General features: G+C 47.1%; 10 protein-coding genes across 12 annotated transcripts; 7 read left to right on the top strand and 3 right to left on the bottom strand.

The window, feature by feature from the left end:
• The first annotated feature begins 88 nt into the window (after positions 1-88).
• Positions 89-643, top strand: LOC117591890. Its single transcript, XM_034285273.1, has 2 exons — positions 89-237; positions 293-643. The coding sequence occupies exons 1-2, from the start codon at positions 222-224 to the stop codon at positions 559-561; spliced, it is 285 nt and encodes a 94-aa protein (XP_034141164.1). The 5' UTR covers positions 89-221; the 3' UTR covers positions 562-643.
• A 96-nt stretch (positions 644-739) lies between these two features.
• LOC117591870 (NADPH:adrenodoxin oxidoreductase, mitochondrial) lies at positions 740-18132 on the top strand. 2 transcript variants are annotated; one of them, XM_034285245.1, is made up of 5 exons: positions 740-1001; positions 1401-1773; positions 1831-2002; positions 2061-2717; positions 18117-18132. In XM_034285245.1, the coding sequence occupies exons 1-4, from the start codon at positions 793-795 to the stop codon at positions 2708-2710; spliced, it is 1404 nt and encodes a 467-aa protein (XP_034141136.1). In that variant the 5' UTR covers positions 740-792; the 3' UTR covers positions 2711-2717; positions 18117-18132. The 2 variants fall into 2 exon arrangements, with proteins under 2 accessions (XP_034141136.1, XP_034141135.1); XM_034285244.1 differs by lacking the exon at positions 18117-18132 and having other exon boundaries at positions 2061-2860.
• Positions 785-1302, bottom strand: LOC117591893. Its single transcript, XM_034285277.1, has 2 exons — positions 1169-1302; positions 785-1095 (listed from the first exon to the last, which is right to left on the bottom strand). The coding sequence occupies exons 1-2, from the start codon at positions 1269-1271 to the stop codon at positions 1019-1021; spliced, it is 180 nt and encodes a 59-aa protein (XP_034141168.1). The 5' UTR covers positions 1272-1302; the 3' UTR covers positions 785-1018.
• Positions 2812-4038, top strand: LOC117591874 (UPF0605 protein GA14893). The gene is made up of 3 exons (XM_034285248.1): positions 2812-2951; positions 3006-3420; positions 3480-4038. Exons 1-3 carry the CDS (start codon positions 2908-2910, stop codon positions 3993-3995), a joined length of 975 nt encoding a protein of 324 aa, XP_034141139.1. The 5' UTR covers positions 2812-2907; the 3' UTR covers positions 3996-4038.
• LOC117591866 (F-box/LRR-repeat protein 6) lies at positions 4120-8346 on the top strand. Its single transcript, XM_034285234.1, has 9 exons — positions 4120-4477; positions 4994-5899; positions 5971-6181; positions 6252-6427; positions 6492-6632; positions 6692-6859; positions 6920-7152; positions 7213-7347; positions 7404-8346. Exons 2-9 carry the CDS (start codon positions 5006-5008, stop codon positions 7612-7614), a joined length of 2169 nt encoding a protein of 722 aa, XP_034141125.1. The 5' UTR covers positions 4120-4477; positions 4994-5005; the 3' UTR covers positions 7615-8346.
• Positions 8484-9100, bottom strand: LOC117591879. Its single transcript, XM_034285257.1, has one exon. The coding sequence runs from the start codon at positions 9011-9013 to the stop codon at positions 8552-8554; it is 462 nt and encodes a 153-aa protein (XP_034141148.1). The 5' UTR covers positions 9014-9100; the 3' UTR covers positions 8484-8551.
• Positions 9359-12348, top strand: LOC117591867 (WD repeat-containing protein 48 homolog). The gene is made up of 9 exons (XM_034285235.1): positions 9359-9664; positions 9754-9973; positions 10038-11032; positions 11090-11194; positions 11250-11389; positions 11464-11659; positions 11720-11914; positions 11972-12077; positions 12150-12348. The coding sequence occupies exons 1-9, from the start codon at positions 9623-9625 to the stop codon at positions 12191-12193; spliced, it is 2043 nt and encodes a 680-aa protein (XP_034141126.1). The 5' UTR covers positions 9359-9622; the 3' UTR covers positions 12194-12348.
• Positions 12353-13595, bottom strand: LOC117591877 (protein Vhl). Its single transcript, XM_034285254.1, has one exon. It carries the CDS (start codon positions 13486-13488, stop codon positions 12922-12924), a length of 567 nt encoding a protein of 188 aa, XP_034141145.1. The 5' UTR covers positions 13489-13595; the 3' UTR covers positions 12353-12921.
• LOC117591882 (trafficking protein particle complex subunit 2-like protein) lies at positions 14365-15113 on the top strand. Of its 2 annotated transcripts, none has more exons than XM_034285264.1 (5): positions 14365-14452; positions 14508-14677; positions 14735-14822; positions 14883-14966; positions 15019-15096. In XM_034285264.1, the coding sequence occupies exons 1-4, from the start codon at positions 14420-14422 to the stop codon at positions 14964-14966; spliced, it is 375 nt and encodes a 124-aa protein (XP_034141155.1). In that variant the 5' UTR covers positions 14365-14419; the 3' UTR covers positions 15019-15096. The 2 variants fall into 2 exon arrangements, with proteins under 2 accessions (XP_034141155.1, XP_034141154.1); XM_034285263.1 differs by having other exon boundaries at positions 14366-14452; positions 14883-14962; positions 15019-15113.
• On the top strand, positions 15376-16084 carry LOC117591886 (cuticular protein 47Eg). The gene is made up of 2 exons (XM_034285269.1): positions 15376-15628; positions 15705-16084. The coding sequence occupies exons 1-2, from the start codon at positions 15617-15619 to the stop codon at positions 16044-16046; spliced, it is 354 nt and encodes a 117-aa protein (XP_034141160.1). The 5' UTR covers positions 15376-15616; the 3' UTR covers positions 16047-16084.
• Positions 18133-18221: the final 89 nt, after the last annotated feature.

The raw sequence follows: 18221 nt of genomic DNA, 5'->3' as shown, positions 1-18221 counted from the left end.
TCCTACCACACCATACCACAACACCAAACTTGTTGCTGGCATATTGTAGTCAGGCATGCTTTTCGAATTCCGTCTCATCGGTTGCCATGACAAGTAAACAAATCATTTTATCCGTATATCCCTTTCCTTCGAAGCAAACAAATATTTATAACAAGTCTCAGTCTCTCCGTTCGTTAGTCTGACTCAGACGTGTCGGCAAGCACTTAAAAATAAAATAAACAATGTCCTATTCTAGCCGTAAGTATGCATAGCTTATTGATGGGCAATTGCTGACTGTCTGATGATTACCTAGGCTTTGGCTTTGATTTCCATCTGCCCGATGAGGGTTGGTGCTACCCCAAGGACGACATGTTCTTTCGCCGTAGTGCCGAGTGGGTGCCGTTGGAGAGCGCTGGTGTGGGTCGCTCATTTGCCAACACGAACAGCGTGATCTATCCACGAATCACTGGCATGGTGCCGCGCTATGGAGGACATGTTCCGGGCGAGATTTTCAAGGTCGGCACCACTTACGGACGCGCCACCATCGACGCCAAGCGTTGGCTGGCCCTGCACCGCGAATAAGTTTCTTAAATCTCTTCTAGAATTGTCAAATTAGCTGTGTTATGCCCAATAAATATTGTTCTGCGTTCAAATTTCAAATTAACCCGCGCCTTGCATCAGGGTTGCTCCGATATTGAAACTACTTATCTGCACCGATAACAGCCGCCGATTGGCGGAATGTGCCAATTCACGATTACAACGCGAAAACGTAAACAAACCCAAGACAAAAGAAGAAAGCGAAAAGTACTAGACATGACCTCTTTACTGAGCATATGTAGGCGTGGCTTTCACACGAGTTCCGTAAGACAACAAATCATCCAAAGCGCAACGCCCACCAAGAGGATATGCATTGTGGGCGCCGGACCCGCCGGTTTCTATGCGGCCCAACATCTGCTGAAAAATTTGAACGACTGTGTTGTGGATATTGTTGAGAAGCTGCCGGTTCCCTTCGGTCTGGTGCGGTAAGAGGACTCCTAGGCTATCTAAAGTTGGTGGTGGTGTTACCAAATCCGAAAAGCGGCCCGAAGACGGAGCGCAAAATGCCATTGAAGTAGCCTGTAAGTACGAGTGCGAGGATTGCTTGGTTATTGCTGGTTTGGTGGGATAGCGCACCCCAGAGAAGACTCACCGCCGACTTGGTCAAAGCTCCAGGCGGGGCTGGCCGCCACACAAGAGAGACACCCGAGCACAAAGAAGCAAGCGAGCAGCGGAGCGAAACGAACCGTCCACATCTTGGCGGTGGACTGTGGCAGTCGGCTGGGCCTCTGATGGTTTTATCTAAGCGTGGTCGCATGTGTCGGGCAAGCACTTTGACACTTATCGACTAATGACATGTCCCATTATGCAAATCGACATTCCAGCTTTGGCGTTGCGCCCGATCATCCGGAGGTCAAGAACGTCATCAACACCTTCACAAAGACGGCAGAGCATCCGAGTCTTCGTTTCTTCGGCAATGTCGCACTGGGCACAGATGTGAGCCTCCAGGAGCTGAGGAACCAATACCACGCCGTGCTGCTCACCTACGGCTCCGATCAGGATCGGGAGTTGCAGCTGGAAAACGAGCAGCAGAGTCATGTGATATCAGCCCGCAAGTTTGTGGCCTGGTACAATGGACTGCCGGGCGCAGAGAACCTCGAGCCGGACTTGAGCGGACGCGATGTGACGATTGTGGGCCAAGGCAATGTGGCTGTCGATGTGGCACGCATGCTGCTCAGTCCCCTGGATGCACTTAGAGTAAGATAATTGAGGACTGACTCTAGGCATTCATTATGTTCACTTTGTTTTGGGTAGTCCACAGACACGACGGAGTATGCCCTGGAGGCACTCTCACGCAGCCAGGTGGAGCGCGTGCATCTGGTGGGTAGGCGCGGTCCCCTGCAGGCAGCCTTCACCATTAAGGAGCTGCGCGAAATGCTCAAGCTGCCCAATGTTCAAACACGCTGGCGCTCGGACGATTTCTCGGGTAGGAACATATTATTTATTATTTCACGCAATGCACCACAACGTTTCTTTGCATTCAGGAATTGCCAACCAAGTGGAACAGCTGCAGCGTCCACGCAAGCGACTTACGGAACTGATGCTTAAAAGTCTAAAAGAGCAGGAAAAACTTTCCTCTTCCGGCTCCAAGCAATTTTTGCCCATTTTTCTGCGTGCCCCAAAATCTATCGCCGAGGGCGAAATGGAATTCTCCGTCACAGAGCTTCAGCAGGATTCGGCAGTGCCCACAGATGCCATAGAACGCTTGCCAGCGAATTTGATTTTACGCAGCATTGGCTACAAGTCGAGCTGTGCTGACGCTGACATTAGTTTTGATGCTCGTCGGGGCCATGTGCGCAATCGAGAGGGTCGCGTCCTGAAGTTGGACGCGTCAGACAGCGTGGATGCTGGACTGTATGTGGCAGGATGGCTGGGCACTGGCCCCACTGGTGTTATATTAACCACAATGAGCGGCGCGTTTGCTGTGGCCAAGAACATCTGCGAGGACATGGCAGCCAATGCCCTGGACACGAGCACATCGAAGCCTGGCTTCGAGGCGGACGACAAGCGAGTCGTCACGTGGGACGGCTGGCGGCGTATCAATGACTTTGAGATTGAAACTGGCAAGGCCAAGGGAAAGCCACGCGAGAAGATAGTCAGCATAGCCGAAATGCTGCGAGTCGCCGGTGTCTAAGGAAATCTCTGTATTATGTTTCCAATGTCAACCTTTTTGTTATTTTTTCCAACTTCTGCCCAACTTTTAGGGATATGTCAGGCGAGGCCTTTGTAAATTATTGTTATTCCATGCTCTATTATTAAACAATTGTAAATTGGCTTAAGTGAACATTTAGAATCCAAAATTTGTTGTGTAAGAAAAGTTTGAGCGTCACAATGATGAATGATACCATTACGCCGGAGCCGCATTTGCTGCCAGGGTAAGCTATTCAGACTGCTCTCTATCTATCCGTCGAATAATTGTGGGTGCTCAGGTACACCGGCCACTGCACACAGAACCGAGAGCGCGTGGGCAAGACGTATGGCAAGCAGACGCACAAGCTGCTCATCGATCCGTGCATCTACCATGCTCCCGAGTTGATCGTATTGCCCATAGACGCCAAGCAGGGACTCAAGGACTATCCCACGGAGCATGAGCTGAAGGTGCTGCGTCGCCGTGAGGATCTTGTGGATGCTGTTTACCGGCATCCCCTACTCCCAGGTTATGCCGGCTTCGTGCCGAATATGGCAAGTCAGACGGGTAAGCGCTATGTGGCTGCTGCCACTGCGGGTGTCGCACAGCATGAGACCCTGATGGAGCTATATCGCTGCGAGAATCGTACACTTCGACATCGCGATCTCTTGGAGAGTGGCAAAGGTCTCTTCGAACGCAAGCTGAATGAGCGTCTGGTGTGTACTCCAACCCCCACAACATAAAATATCTCCCCCTGAGTGCTTCCTTCCCTCAGCTCCCGCAAGCCAGATACCGTTCGCCACTCATTCCCGTCACCGGTCGCTCCAAGGGCGTCAAGGATGGCGAGTGCCCGCCCAAGGTGGAGAAGCTGTGCTACAGCAAGTTCACGTCCCCGCACTTCCTGGAGGATGATGACGACGACAAGTTCATTATCAATGGATATGCCGCTCACATACCCATGGCCGTTACCCGATTTGGCGAGTCAAACCAGGTGCTCACCCATCGGGCGCTGTGCAGCTTCTCCGACTACATGTACAAGAGGAAACGCGACGCTTGGTGCTGCGGCCAGGACCTGACCAGGCCGGCCGTCACTTGTCCGCCGGTCGGACACTTTGTCATTTATCACGACGACGTCGGCATGGTGCCCAGCTACGCGGGTCATGTGCCGGGCGAGCTCTACAAGTTTGGACGCACCTACGGAAAGACAACAATCAATGCCAAGCGCTGGCTGGAAATTCACAAGGATCTTACTGGTCTGCCGGAGGTGTCGAATCTTGATTACACCTATTAGTTGATATAATTAAATTAAAAAGTGCCACAGAAATGTAACGTTTTTAATAAACAATTCCCTTGGCTCGTGGATTTGCGAGTTACTCCAGCGCGGTCACACTACCGATTGTTTTGCTTATCGATACGAAAACAACAACATCCCTAGCTTCTTCTACGTCGTTTTTTTCGTGGAAATAAGTTTTAATTGATTGTGTGTGTTAATAATAGGCCAATTGTTCTCCATGCCGTGACCAATTGGTATCCAGTGCCTCAAGCGCTTGGCAACAATGTAAAAGTGGCAGTTTGGCATCGCAAACGGGGAAAATTTCCACGAAACGCTACAGGAAAAAATCTTTAGAATCGAAATCGAACAATTCAAACACACACATAGTGCCGTGCTGTTCACACACTACAGACGTAGTACAGTACCGCAGTGCGTGTGAGCGAGTCGAACAGTCGGTCGGAAGATAACATACATTTGTGTACCTACCTCTCTTTCAAGTGGTGAGTTGAATGAATGCCGATTATGCACCCTGCACGCCAACGGGCGAGCAGCATATGAGTGCAGCGATCAAGTGTAGACTTTTCACACTGCACGCCGCAGTGATACGTGAAACCCCAAGAGATAGGTCAGAGATTCTGGCAGTCTCTTGTGCATCTCTTAGCGTCCATTAAGATAGGGTGTTTGTGTGTTGATTGTGTGGTGGCGGGAAATTGGTTGGAGCGTGCGCACAGGTCACAAACAAGTCGTTGCGAGCCGACCCCAACTTGTTTATTGAAAGCGAACAACGAATAAAAATAAAAACAAAAAAATATATGTATGTGTAATTTGTTGTAGCAGGTGAGATTTACGAGTGCATATTGAGTTCGGAGAGAGCTTTTTGAATGAGAACGACAACAAGAATGGGAACGCATAGGAAACGGGTGAAAAGCCGCCAAAATGGGTTGTGCATCGATTTTCCCGGTCGAAATATGAAAAATTTGTATTAACTTGAAATGTAATTTGATATTTAATTGCAGAACATTTAAGTGATGAGTGAAGAGGTGGCACCAAGCGTGGAGGACACGAAAATGCCCGAGCAGGATGGCCTAAAGGAGAAAGCTGATGAGTGCTCGAGTTCGCCTGCTGCCAAGGACTCGGAAGGATCGTGCAGGGAGGCTGTGGAAGCGAAAAGTGTGCAGCTGCAGAAGGAGCAAAGTCCGACAGATAAGGTGAAATCGACCACGGTGGATATCAACACACTGACTCCATCAACGCCTTCACACACGCCGCCACAGCTGCTGGCTACCGAAACGGCAGCAACAGCGCCTGTCATACCAGACAATATATTGTCGCCACCAAAGTCAGAAACACAAACTGATGAGACCAACACGGCCACATCGACGTCGTGCTCACCAGCTTCCGATGGCCAGCATTCGCCTGTGGGGGAACAGCCACCTCCGAGGCCGACCCTAAAGCCGAAGCCGAAGCCGAAGCAGGAGCAGCAAGAGGAGACATCGGCGGTCAATGGCTCCATACCAAAGTCGGGAAAGCCGCTGGCCACAGCGCTCAGCAACAAAAAGCTCAACAAGTCGGCATCCACGTCACCGCGCGCCTCCCGATCTCGCAAGCCGAAGGCACTGCCTATGTACGAGAGCGAGATCAGCGACAACAAAGTCGGCATTAAGCTGTGCATTAAAAAGTCGGATGGCGTTGCTGGGGGAGACTCCACACCATCAGCAGCATCGCCGCCCGTCCCCGTTCCTGCTGCCACTAAGCCGGCACGCAAGCGCGTTCGCAAGCCAAAACAGCCGGACAGCGACGAGAGTGAATGTGAGCCGCGAAAGAAGAAGGTCTCGACGAGCAGTGCAGCAGAAGCAGTCGAGGGAGATGCAGTCGAACAGAGTGTCTGGGCTGAGAGGCTGCCGGCGGAAGTCCTCTTCCGAGTAAGTGAAAGGCGCTGAAGACGAAACAGGAAAGAGGACTCAATGAGGTTGTTTTTTTTTTTTACTCTTAGATTTTCGAACACGTTATTGAGAAGGACGGCTGCCTGCCGACTCTCTTCCGCCTGGGACGAGTCTGCTCCCTGTGGCGGCGGGTTTCTCTCACTCCCTCGCTGTGGCACACAATGGATCTGACTACATGGATTAAGGAGAAGTATCGCACAGAACTAAAACTCAAGTGGTTTGTGGATAACCGCTGCAGTGCCTGCACCGAGTTGAATGTTTGTAAGTGTTCAAAAACGACCAGCCTGAACCCTTTTCTTTAACCAAACTGTTTTTTGTTATGTTTTTGCAGCCAACTGGAAAATATCTGACGTATCCATCAATTGCTTCCTAACCAAGTTGGCTGCCGGTTGTCCGAACTTGACCGGCATCACGCTCTCCGGCTGGAAGGGATTCACCTCAGACAATTTAACCTATTTGGTGGACAACATGAAGAAACTGGAACGGCTAGACTTGAGCTCCATTAACGTAAGTTTTAGTCCTATATTCTGAAGGAAACTCTGCTGATTTTCTTTGTTTAACCGTCTTACAGCTTGAGATGAATGCCAGCAAGACCGCTGTGGGCATGATCTCTCTGTGCAATGCGCTCCAGACCATTGGCAGTCGTCTAACTCATCTCCACTTGGCGCACAATCGTCTGGCGGGCATACCGCAAATAGTCGGCGTACTGTCGGTATGTATTTGTAGTCTCCCCTAATTATAGGTCTGTTAATTTTATATTATGCGTTTCAGGCACACTGTCCGAATCTGGAGCTATTGGATCTCTCGAATGTGACCACGCAGGCCACATCTCACGGCGTGCTGCACATTGAGAAACTGCAGCATGGCTGCCAAAAGTTGAAGGTTCTGCGGGTGACCAACTCGCACATCACACCGAGCACAGCAGGAATGCAGGAGATTGTAAGGCTTTCACATTTGGCTAGTCACAAATAAGATATTCTAGGCTTTAACTACTTGTAGATGGACTCTCCTGGCTTTCCCAATCTCGAAGAGCTCTCCGTGGCTGCAACTACAGATGAATCGCGCATCATTTGCGATGATCACCTGCAGCGCCTGCTGAAGAGCAGCTCCAAGCTGAAGCTGCTAGATGTGCGCAACTGCACTCGTCTGACGCACGAGAGCCTCATCCGGTTACCAGCCTGGGATATTAAGCATTTATACCTCTCGGGCTGCTCAGTTACGCGCGATGTGGGGTAGGTCCAAATCTTCAATCAGTTTTCACAATTTGAGGCTTACTGTTGTGTCCTCTGTAGGTCGGGTCTGGAACTCATTGCCTCTAAGTGGGCGCATAGTCTCATAGAACTGGATCTGGCCTGGGCAAATGTGCAGCAGCCGATAGACAATGCACTGCGCGCCCTTGCCGAAAAGGGGAGCGAGTGCCCATTGGCGTAAGTATTTGGAATCTCGATAGATGTCAGAAATCTCATTACCTTATCCCATGCAGTCATTTGAATCTGTGCGGCTCGTCCGTGTCTGATGAAGCAGTCAAGGAAATACTCAAAAACTGCGCCAACATGAGCTCAATCAACCTGGCTTCATGCCGCGGACTGCCGCGGGGGGTCAAGCGTCTCATGCAAGGAGCGCAGCAGTTGCGCGAGCTGCGAGAAGTTCTCGGTGTGCAGCTAAAAGACAGCCGCAGCAGTGGGAGCAACTAATCAGTCAGTGTGCCAGTTCACACATCGGTTTTATTGTTGAGCAAGCAGGCCACATTTAAATGTAATTTAAATTGTTGCTTCCCAATACTCTGCACGCGCAGAAGAGGCGTGGCGGCGTTCGGCAATTTTGTTGATTTTTTAATTGTAGTCCGCGAAAATATTGCAATATGAGCGATTAGAACGATCAATTGCAATATGGCTTGCATCTTCCAATTATGCTTACCTTGTTTATAGGCGGTAGTGTGTAATAATTGTAATAGTTTAGTATTCTGAGCGCTCCGTTCTCTTGCTCTTTCTGCCTTCGAAACAAGAAACAGGAAAGGATCCGCTGAGAGAGCGGCCGCTGCAATCTTTTGTAAATGCAATATGTATTCATAATTTAGTTGATTCGAATTTTTTGTAGAACGGCGAGTACCAACCACTTGTGAGGACGGTTTAATGATTTTTTTGTTTAACGAACGATTGAATTCATTATTAGTAAGTCCGACCATTGTGTGTTTGTAAAGTATGTACGTATAGTATGCAAGAATCTAGAATAAGTACCATACAAATCGATGTATGAATTAACCATAAAGATAGTAGTCGTCAATTGAAAGTCGATAAATAAGACAATTTGTAGAATGTTTTAACCCGATTGAAATGTACATATTGGCGATTGAGAGCGCTCTGATTGAACGCTTTCAATATTAACCATTAATAAATGCTACACCACACATAAACATTAATTAACACAATTAAATTGTTAGGCATTATTTGTAGTTAAGAGAAGGCAATTAAAGGTACATTTACTTTATAATAAACGCAAACATTTTCAATCTCTATTGTTTGTATTGTTGCTTCATATCCCTACCATCGAAAAAAGGTCAAAGGTTCTTCAAGATTAATTTATTTATGTATAATTTTATTCAAATATGCGGGCCACATCTGTTCACATTCTTTAGTTTTTCTTCAGAGAATCGACATCTTTAATGTATTCGGTGCCAACCTTGACAATGGCGGCGCCGGTTCCCAGACCAACCAAGGTGGCGAGAAGAGCATTATCCTCAGCAAGGGAAGATTTTAGCAGCGCCCAGGCAAGTACAGAACCCATACTGAATAGAACTCCACCGAGGGCCGCATACGACACTCGTTTGTTCGTCTTGACGTCCTTGAGGTGAGGACGGCCGTAAATGTAGAAAGCCGTGCCCACAGCAGACGAAATCAGGAACACATTAGTAAGATCCTTCTTCGGCAGTATCCTGGGAATAATCTGGGGGTTCATAACATTGACCGACAGGGCTCCGTAGCTGACCAGCCCGTGCAGTGGGATGTAGTAGTTGAAAACGTTTTCTCTGGTGAGCGGCCTTAAGCCGATTCTCTCGCACAAGCTGCACGCGTCGTTATTTTGTCCATTGGCCATAATTTTTAATGCAAATGCAAATTCTACGTAATAATAATATTCCGGCGATGAAAGTGAATACTTCTTCTTCTTCGTTATATAAAGAGTAGTGTTGCCGTCCTAAGAATAATGCCGGGTCATTATGCTGCGAATTTAGCTACTTCTAACAATTGTTTGGAACTCACAAATTATTGAGAGTAAAAACCTTAAATTATATGCCCATCTATTCTAGTTTTAGGATGGAGGTTAAAAGATAAAACTTAGAAACAAGTTTCTTGGAGAGAGCTGTCAACCCTTAGCAACAGCCGGCACACATTGAAAAACTGTGTGGCATCACCACCCGGCGCTGGAGAGGGAGAAGACCAAGAGAAAGAGAGAAGGAGGAAAGAATTTAGAGAGAAAGAGAACGAAATAGGTGCGAAAAATTTTGGACTTGGTTGGAAATTCTTTGATATCGCTTTGCAGAGTGCCAATAAGTAGTGAATAGACAGCAGCAACACTAAATGTGCGTGCCTCATATGCAGCAGCCATCGACTACAATCGCATCCACATCCACCTCGTGAAGGCACTTGAAACATAACACAAAAACACAGTCAGCCATCCTCCAGCCAGTCCAGCTCCGTGGAAGACATGTTGACGCACAAAACTTGTCAGGCACGGAAAAAAATGCAGGTGAGTGGGAAAACCGAATGGTGGCCTAATCAGAACATGGATGGCGGCCAGGAAGTTGAGTTTACAATGCATTGCATCGCACTCTGCAGGTTTCCTTTGTGATACGAGACGCCGAGGAGAAACAGCATCGGAATGGTGTCAATTCGCTGCAGTTGGATCCAAACAATGGCAAGTTGTACTCGGCCGGCCGCGATGCGATCATCCGGGTGTGGAACACGCGCTCCGAGTCCAGCGAGAAGTACATACAGTCAATGGAGCATCACAACGACTGGGTCAACGACATAGTGCTCTGCTGCAACGGACGGAACCGTAAGTCGGATGATAGATAATTATGTAGTGGTGTTATGAAGTGGCTAACCATTTGGCCATTCAGTTATCAGCGCCAGTTGTGATACCACGGTGAAGGTGTGGAATGCACAGAAAGGCTTCTGCATGTCGACGCTCAGGACACATCGCGACTATGTGCAGGCTCTGGCGTATGCCAAGGATCGGGAGCAAGTGGCCAGCGCGGGGCTGGACAAGGCAATATTCCTGTGGGATGTCAACACACTTACAGCGCTCACTGCCAGCAACAACACCGTGACAACCTCTAGTCTGACTGGGTCCAAGGATTCAATCTACAGCCTCGCCATGAATCCCTCTGGCACCGTGATTGTGAGCGGATCCACCGAGAATATACTGCGAATATGGGATCCACGCACCTGTATGCGAAGCATGAAGCTCCGCGGACACACAGAAAACGTTCGCTGCCTTGTAGTCTCCCCCGACGGCAATCAGGTTGTATCCGGCAGCTCTGATGGCACCATCAAGGTGTGGAATCTGGGCCAACAGCGCTGCGTTCAAACCATACACGTGCACAAGGAGGGCGTGTGGTCGCTGCTAATGAGCGAGAACTTTCAGTACATCATTTCGGGGAGCCGGGATAAGAATATTATTGTAACAGAGATGCGTAATCCCAGCAACAAGACGCTCGTGTGCGAGGAGAAGGCGCCTGTGCTCAGTCTGGGCTACAACATGGACAAGACTGGCGTGTGGGCCACCACCTGGAACTCCGACATTCGATGTTGGAAACTGCCCATGTACGACAGGGGCACCCTGAACTCGTCGGGCGGCCTGGATGCACAGTGGACGCAGGGTGGCACGGAGCTGGCCTGCATCAAGGGCGGGGCCGCCATCAAGGAGTGCACTGTGCTGAACGACAAGCGTTACATATTAACGAAAGACTCCCAAGATCAGGTCGCGCTCTACGATGTGCTAAGAGTTGTCAAGAAGGACACTCTGGGCCCCATCGACTACGAGGCGGAGGTGAAGAAGCGCAATAAGCAAGTCTACATTCCAAATTGGTTCACAGTGGATCTGAAAACTGGGGTGAGTGAACTACACCAGCATCAATCATCTCCCTCTATATGATAACTCTCATTGCAGATGCCAACGATTGTGTTGGGCCAGGAGGAGGTAGATTGCTACTCGGCTTGGGTGTCCATCGAAGCTGGACTACCGGAGTGCGTCGATCCCACCACAGAGATAAAGGTAGGCGAATGTCTGTTAATGTCTGTTGTTCATAATTGTCAAAATTTCTGTGCAGATAAACTATGGCAAATTACTGTTGGAGGCCCTTCTTGAGTACTGGACACCACCGCATAGCATACCGCCAAACGAGCTGGAGCCGGACATGCATGGCAATGGCTACTTTCAGGTGCCCAAACATACACCGGTCATATTCAGGTGAGTCGCTTAGTCGCTTAGTCGCTTTCCAAATTCACCACGATAATTTCCATGTTGTGTCCATCGTCAAACAGCGAGGTGGGCGGTCGGACTGTCTGCCGTCTGTTGGTGCGCGACGCAGCGGGCGACAGCGAATGCACTCTTCTACATGAGACAGCACCCCAGTGGGTTACCGATGTGGTGATTGAGAAAAACATACCCAAGTTCCTCAAAATACCGTTCTTCCTGCAGCCCCATCCACAGATGACCAAGCCAGAGCGCACCAAAAAGGTAGAATCGAAGCTGGGATCAATCTCCTTATAACCTCTGATTTTCTACTCTTTGGCGCAGGATCGCCTGGTGGCCAACGAGTTCATTCAGTGCCGCAAGGTGTGCGAGCACGTTCTCGAGAAGGTGCTCAATGCAGAGACAACCCCGAGCGGCGCCAACGCAAACAATTCCTTGCAGAACAGCCAAAGCGACGGCAACTCGGAAGGCTCGCAGCTGCCGGCGGAGGAACGCATTGAACTGTCGTGCAACGATGTGGTAAGTTCCAGCTGCAACTCCATCCGTATGTACTCCATTGCCGTTGGTTAACCTTAGGTCGTGGATCCAAACATGGACCTGCGTACGGTGCGCCACTTCATCTGGAAGCAATCAACAGATCTTACATTTCAATACAAAACGAAGCAGAACTTCAATTACGATGGTAAGGATCATTCGAACTTGAACTAATTCAGACCCACTAATAGTTCCATTTGTGTCTCACAACATGGAATAGGTTCGATCGGGGATAGTCTGGAGCGCGTCACGCGAAAGTATTGAACGACGGCACGTGATCTCTCTTTCCTAGCCGATGTGAGCTAAATTGAAAGATTTAAGGTTTAGTTTTGATTAACCATTTGTATGTACTTTGTAATTTATTCGTAATTACTTTGTCCTGTGGACTAACCATTTAAGAGAGAATCTGTTTAAACATTCATATGATGTAAATGCACCAACGTGCTATGTATTTTTTGTTTGCTCTGTGCCGTTTCAGTGTTCTTGTGTTTAGGAATTATTTCAGATACATATACATATATATATATATATACTTCAGATTCAGACTTAAAAGAGTTTAAGTTTGCGACACAACACACAAGTAGATAAACATTTTGCATGGAACAACGCAGACATACCATTTACATTAATTATCTGGCATCTGAAAACATTTAGATCTAGAGAATTGCGCATATATGTATGTAATATTCACATTTGTTTTACACTAGGTTTATCCATATATATATATATATTAATACATATATACATAGAACACATTATATATATAAAAATTTAAGTATAAGTAATCTGTTAAAAAAAATACAAAAAATCAATGCAATTGTAGAAAACCAACCTATAAAACGCTCTATGCAAGCCAATTTGTACATAAGTAACGAACGAAACAAACAAAGAAAAGGAATGAAAAGAAACGAAAGATACAATTGAAAATCAATTAAAGTTATTATTAAAACTATTTGGAAATCAAGCTTGGCTTTCCTTCCTTATGCCACAATTTAGATATTATTTATCATCTCGCGGACGCGACGACGTCTGATGCGAGCCGTCCTGGAGTAGGACTCCATGGTGGTTAGAATGACGAACAACTGTTGCTTCAGCGTCGAAGGTATCATATAGTTGCTGATGAGCCGTCGGGGCTGGTTGCTGGTGCGATTCAGATAGCGGGCCAGCAGCCACAGACAGGTGTCCTTGAGCTTGCGCATCGGAAAATGTATGTTTACCTGGCTGCGTACATCGCACAGCTCCTCGGGATGTTGGGGGTTCTTGGGGACGCGCATGGGAACGGGGACGAATATGCGCCTGGACTTGACGTGCATCCGCTCGCCAGTGTAGTAGTCGCGGAAGAGCCAGGTGTGCGTGTTGTATGTGTTGACGCGCACCTCCTCGAACGGCTTCAGGCTGAGATACATGTTTTCGGTGTCGCGGTCGCACACCCAATAGAGATCAACAGTGCGATTTGTTGTGTTGACAAAAAGCACAAACACCTCGACGAGCTCGGCGGCTGGTGGAGGATGCAGCGCGCGCGGATTGCCACGGTTATTATGCGCAATCTGCAACGCCATCTCCAGCAGAGTGCTAAGCCGATCAGTAATGGCTATGATATCAATTTTTAATCTGTTTTTCTCCAACCACCACAATGAGTATAGATAAAATTTCTGGCGTTATCAATTTGTGGCAAAAATACGGTCCTGCTGAATTCGAAAGTGTGGCAGCACCGGACCTGTTGCCGATACCATCGATACCACCACCGCCCGTCAGCTGTTCCAACGGCAAGGTATGGCAAGCAGGTAAAAAATTACTAGCTTTTTTTAGGCTCCCACTTTTTTCTCACCTGTTTTAAGGATCCGTAATAGTGCATGCGAGCGTCTGGCAGGAGAGGATTTCCCTGACCGTTTAGACACAGGGGAGGATTTCCCTGACCGTTTAGACACAGGAGAGGCTTTCCCTGAAAGCTCCCTTGGTTTGTTAAGGGAGTTTGAAAAACTAATGAGAACAACTAAGTATAAAATAAAATATATTAATTGATGACAATAGACAAAACATGGTTTATAGTATTTATTTAATTTCAATTAAGAATTAACTGCTACTGCTTAAGTCAGCTAACGGAACTAACATAATTCAAAACATCAAAGGAAAATTCCTACAGAGCAGTTTGAAACATAGAAAACATGATGTTAGTAACAATACAAACCACATCCACTAACATGTCCATTAAGATTTTACAGCTTAATGAAGTAAAGTCTCTGAACACAGGAGCAACAGCTCCTTAAGATCGTTTAAATTATAAGAACATTGCCCGCCCTCATCAACAACCATCGATAGCAACACTCGTCAACAAATATCGACAGAAACACCGAACATACTCTTTTCAAGAAAATATCGACAGACCCATCATCGAAATGAAGTACCCGGTCAATGCGGATTCATCGTCGTGCGACGATTATTTTTTCGCGGAAGCGATTAAATACCAAAACAAATAAATAAATAAATAAAATGGCATTTTGTGTTGCAGTTATTGGCAAAGATGTAAGTTAAATTCGAACTAGCTAATGGCTGTTACTACATTTTCAAACATTTCAAGAATGCCCCGATGTACCTGACCACCGCCGACATGGAGCAGGAGCTCGACCTGCAGTACCATGTGCACGCAGCTCTCGACGTTGTGGAGGAGAAGTGTTTGATTGGCAAGGGAGCGCCCGAGTCCAAGGAACTCTACCTGGGCCTGCTATACTCCACGGAGAATCACAAAATGTGGGTACACACAGCTGGTCAGCCATTAAACCTAATCGGTGTCTTCTTTGCGTTTAGATATGGTTTCGTCACCAATTCCAGAGTGAAGTTCATAGTGGTCATTGATTCCAGCAACGTTGCTCTACGCGAGAACGAAGTGCGGGCGGTAAGTTCCCATTCCCATGGGTCTCAGACATAATGACGCCACTTTCAATGCTTTTTCCAGATCTTTCGCAACCTGCACATCCTCTACACGGATGCCGTCTGCAATCCTTTTTACATTCCGGGCGAATCCCTGACCTCCAAGTGAGTCCAGCCATACTCTGTTTATACCTGCCCTCTCACACGATATATTTTTGCAGGAAATTCGATCGTGCTGTGCAGAAATTAATGAGCGGCAACGCATAGCTTTAGATTAGAACTAAATGGGCAATAAAGTAAATTATTTATAATCAAAGAAGAGACGTTCAGATTTATGCATTGCGGGAGCGACTGACGGGAGATGCTGGGATGTGCTGGTGTCACTCTTGACATGTGGCCTTGTCCACGCCCGAAGCTAACACCGACGTCTATATTTACACAGAAAAATGCGCACAATATTGGTGGAACCGGTTGACCGGAGCAAAACGAACAAATTGTATTAAAATGCAAAGTTTTGCTTCTTTTTTTTGACGATAATTAATTATTTGTTATCTTTACAATGTTTCTAGTAGCCGAGAAACATGGTTAATGTCTCCGTCGCAGACACATCTTCCGCCTGTTTGGGGTCTCGTTATGAATTTCGGTGTGATCTGTGGACAAGCTGAAAACGTGTATTTCTGATTATCATATGCATAATTAGTGGAATTTAAAGTCCTCTACGTCAGACGACCCGAACTTGGGCTTATCGCAGCATATAAAAAGATGCCAGAAGTTCCATTTTGATATCAGTAAGTCTATTCAAGTCTTCGAACAAACAACATGAAGTTCATCGTAAGTGGCTTACAAACTCCCAAAACACGATCCTCGCAGGATAGTCTCTAACTTGTCCTCCGTTTCTCCGTCATAGATTGCTTTCGCCTGCCTGCTGGCTGTGGCCTGCGCCAACGAGGATGCCGGTGTGCTCCGTAATGATGCGGAAGTGAACGTTGATAGCTTCAAGTACGCTCTGAAGCTCGACAACTCCGTGGATGTTGAGCAGCAGGGTGAGCAAAATGGTGATACTTGGGTTGTCAAGGGACAGCAGGCCTGGACATCTCCCGAGGGTGTGCCAGTGTCCATTCAGTACGTTGCTGACCAGAACGGATACCAGGTTCTCGCTGCCAACCCCCCTCTGCCCACCTCTCCCCCAATCCCAGAGGCCATCCAGCGCTCCCTGGAATGGATCGCAGCCCACCCCTCTAAGGAATAAGTCATGTTTACCAAAAAATAAAAGCAGTTAAAAGTTTACTTTGATTTCGAACTCATTTCCCTCACCTTCCCCCCCCCCCCCCTACATCGAAGGATCAATATCAATCGTTTGCCTCACGGCCTGATGGCTGACAAATAGTGAATATTAAAACGCCCCTAATTAGCGGACACAGAAACGAGTTCCCCCAAATTTATGCGTCTCCCAACACATGCCAAGGTCGACGAGATAATCAAGAAGGGAGGCATCCATTCATAAATATTTATGCGTCTTCAATCTTTGACATTTTGCCCCTGAACTTGAGTGTGGACTGGCTCGGACATCCGCAGGGAAAGTGTTACAACGCTTTCGATTTCGTTCTTAAACGATGCGGAGATTTGTATACCAAACACTGCTGGCAGATCTCAGTCGCTCGCCCATGAAACGCACATGCAAGATTCAGTTGCGAGTGAGACTCTTTCCCAGACACGAACAGCACGCCCATAGGCTTACTTCCCATATGACGAGTGAATAATGTATTCAATGTATTCTTCGCATTCAAAACAGATTGGCAATCCGACCTGAGACCTGAGACCTGATCCGCTTGGGAGATGCTGGCAGAGACATTTAAGTTTATCCGCGATATCGAATCACGTGATCACGATGGGATGGAGCGGAGGCAGCCTTATTGTTGTCATAGCTTCAAATGCAAATGTTAAGTTTTATCGCCTGTGACAGCGATCCGATGAGATGAGATGAGATGAGATGAGGGGAGGGCCTCTAGGAGATCGTTTAGTGTACTCGTTGATGCAGATGCCACTGCAATTATGACGACGGGCAAAGTGAATGCCTCCATCAATTATCCGCCGGCTGCCTGAAACTCTGGTCTTGGCGATGATCAAGGCTACACTACACCTCGCCGCCACACAAATGTCAAAATAACATTGAAACTCTGGCGCTCCGGTTACCGACTCGCAAAACAGCTTCAGATTCTGGCTCTCTGAGGCTAATCGGTGGGGAAACGCTACATGAAAATGCCGACAGACTGAAAACAGTTTGCCATCGATTGACGAATCGTTGTCGGCGCCTGTCCATCATGAGAGTTTCTCTGGGGCATCTCCCTGCATCTCCCCAGCTGCTGGCAATTAGTTATGTGTGGCATTTTGAGTTATTGGCATCATATCTTAGCTGCTAATTAATTAAATTAATAACGCTATAAACAAATGGTCAATGTGCCAAAGTGACGTCAAGTTTAGGCGCCGCTGTCATAATTGTTAAACAGATTTCCCTTGGCTTTCCTTTGCTCAGTTTTCCAAATACCTAACTCTGCTGCTGTGTATATTTCTGGAAATGTGTGTCACTTGAAGCACAGACATTTTTGCTGAATATATAAATCAATTTGCATATTATTCGGTCATTAAACAACAGCGAAACATGATAATGAAGCTGATTTAAATTTAAATAGGATGCCGAACCGCAAGAGACAATAAAATTCGAATCGCTTATAAAACTGTGTGGGTTTCCCCTCCACCTCCATCCTCTCCTCATCACCAAACACTAACATATATTTATGGTAGAATTATATGATATTTTTCTCCATTTAATTTATAGATTCATTTAATTTCTTGTTAATTTGTCTGCGCCATAAAATGCATCAATTTATGCCACCACAAGTGATTGATTCACTAAGCGTGGACCACCATTTATCGATCATATTTGCAAGGATTGATTGGATATATGTGGAACTGATTGTCACTTGGCCATACACTGAGAGAAATCCAGATGTTGCGGTTGTACCTGTGGGAAATATATATTTAATTTATTTATGCAATTACTGGCACCCTCAACACTCTGCCATTTGGAGTTCCAGTGAACTCTGAAATATCATTTCAGTGTCGGCTAAAAATAACCATCGATGTCCACGTAAAGCCTTAGCAAACCACTACAAAATGGAATTGCTCTGGTGGGGCGTGGGTGGGGCTCTGGGTGTCTGCTGCTGCTGCTGGTCAACACGGGTACAGCCAGTGCTCGGTGGTTTTTACAGTGCTTTTCGTATTTGTATTCCGTCTGCGTTTTTCGTTTTTCGTTTTTAGTTTTTCACTTTCCCAAAGGCAAGGCAATAGCAACAAATTAAACGCAATTTCTAAGTTTTTCATTGGTTGGCCTCTGCTTTTGTTTGTTTGTTTCCTTGGTTTTATT

This window comes from Drosophila guanche, unplaced genomic scaffold (assembly GCF_900245975.1).
Source record: "Drosophila guanche unplaced genomic scaffold, DGUA_6, whole genome shotgun sequence".
Lineage (NCBI taxonomy): Eukaryota > Metazoa > Arthropoda > Insecta > Diptera > Drosophilidae > Drosophila > Drosophila guanche.
The sequence above is the reverse complement of the archived record's forward strand: the minus strand, read 5'-3'. Positions and strand labels throughout refer to the sequence as shown.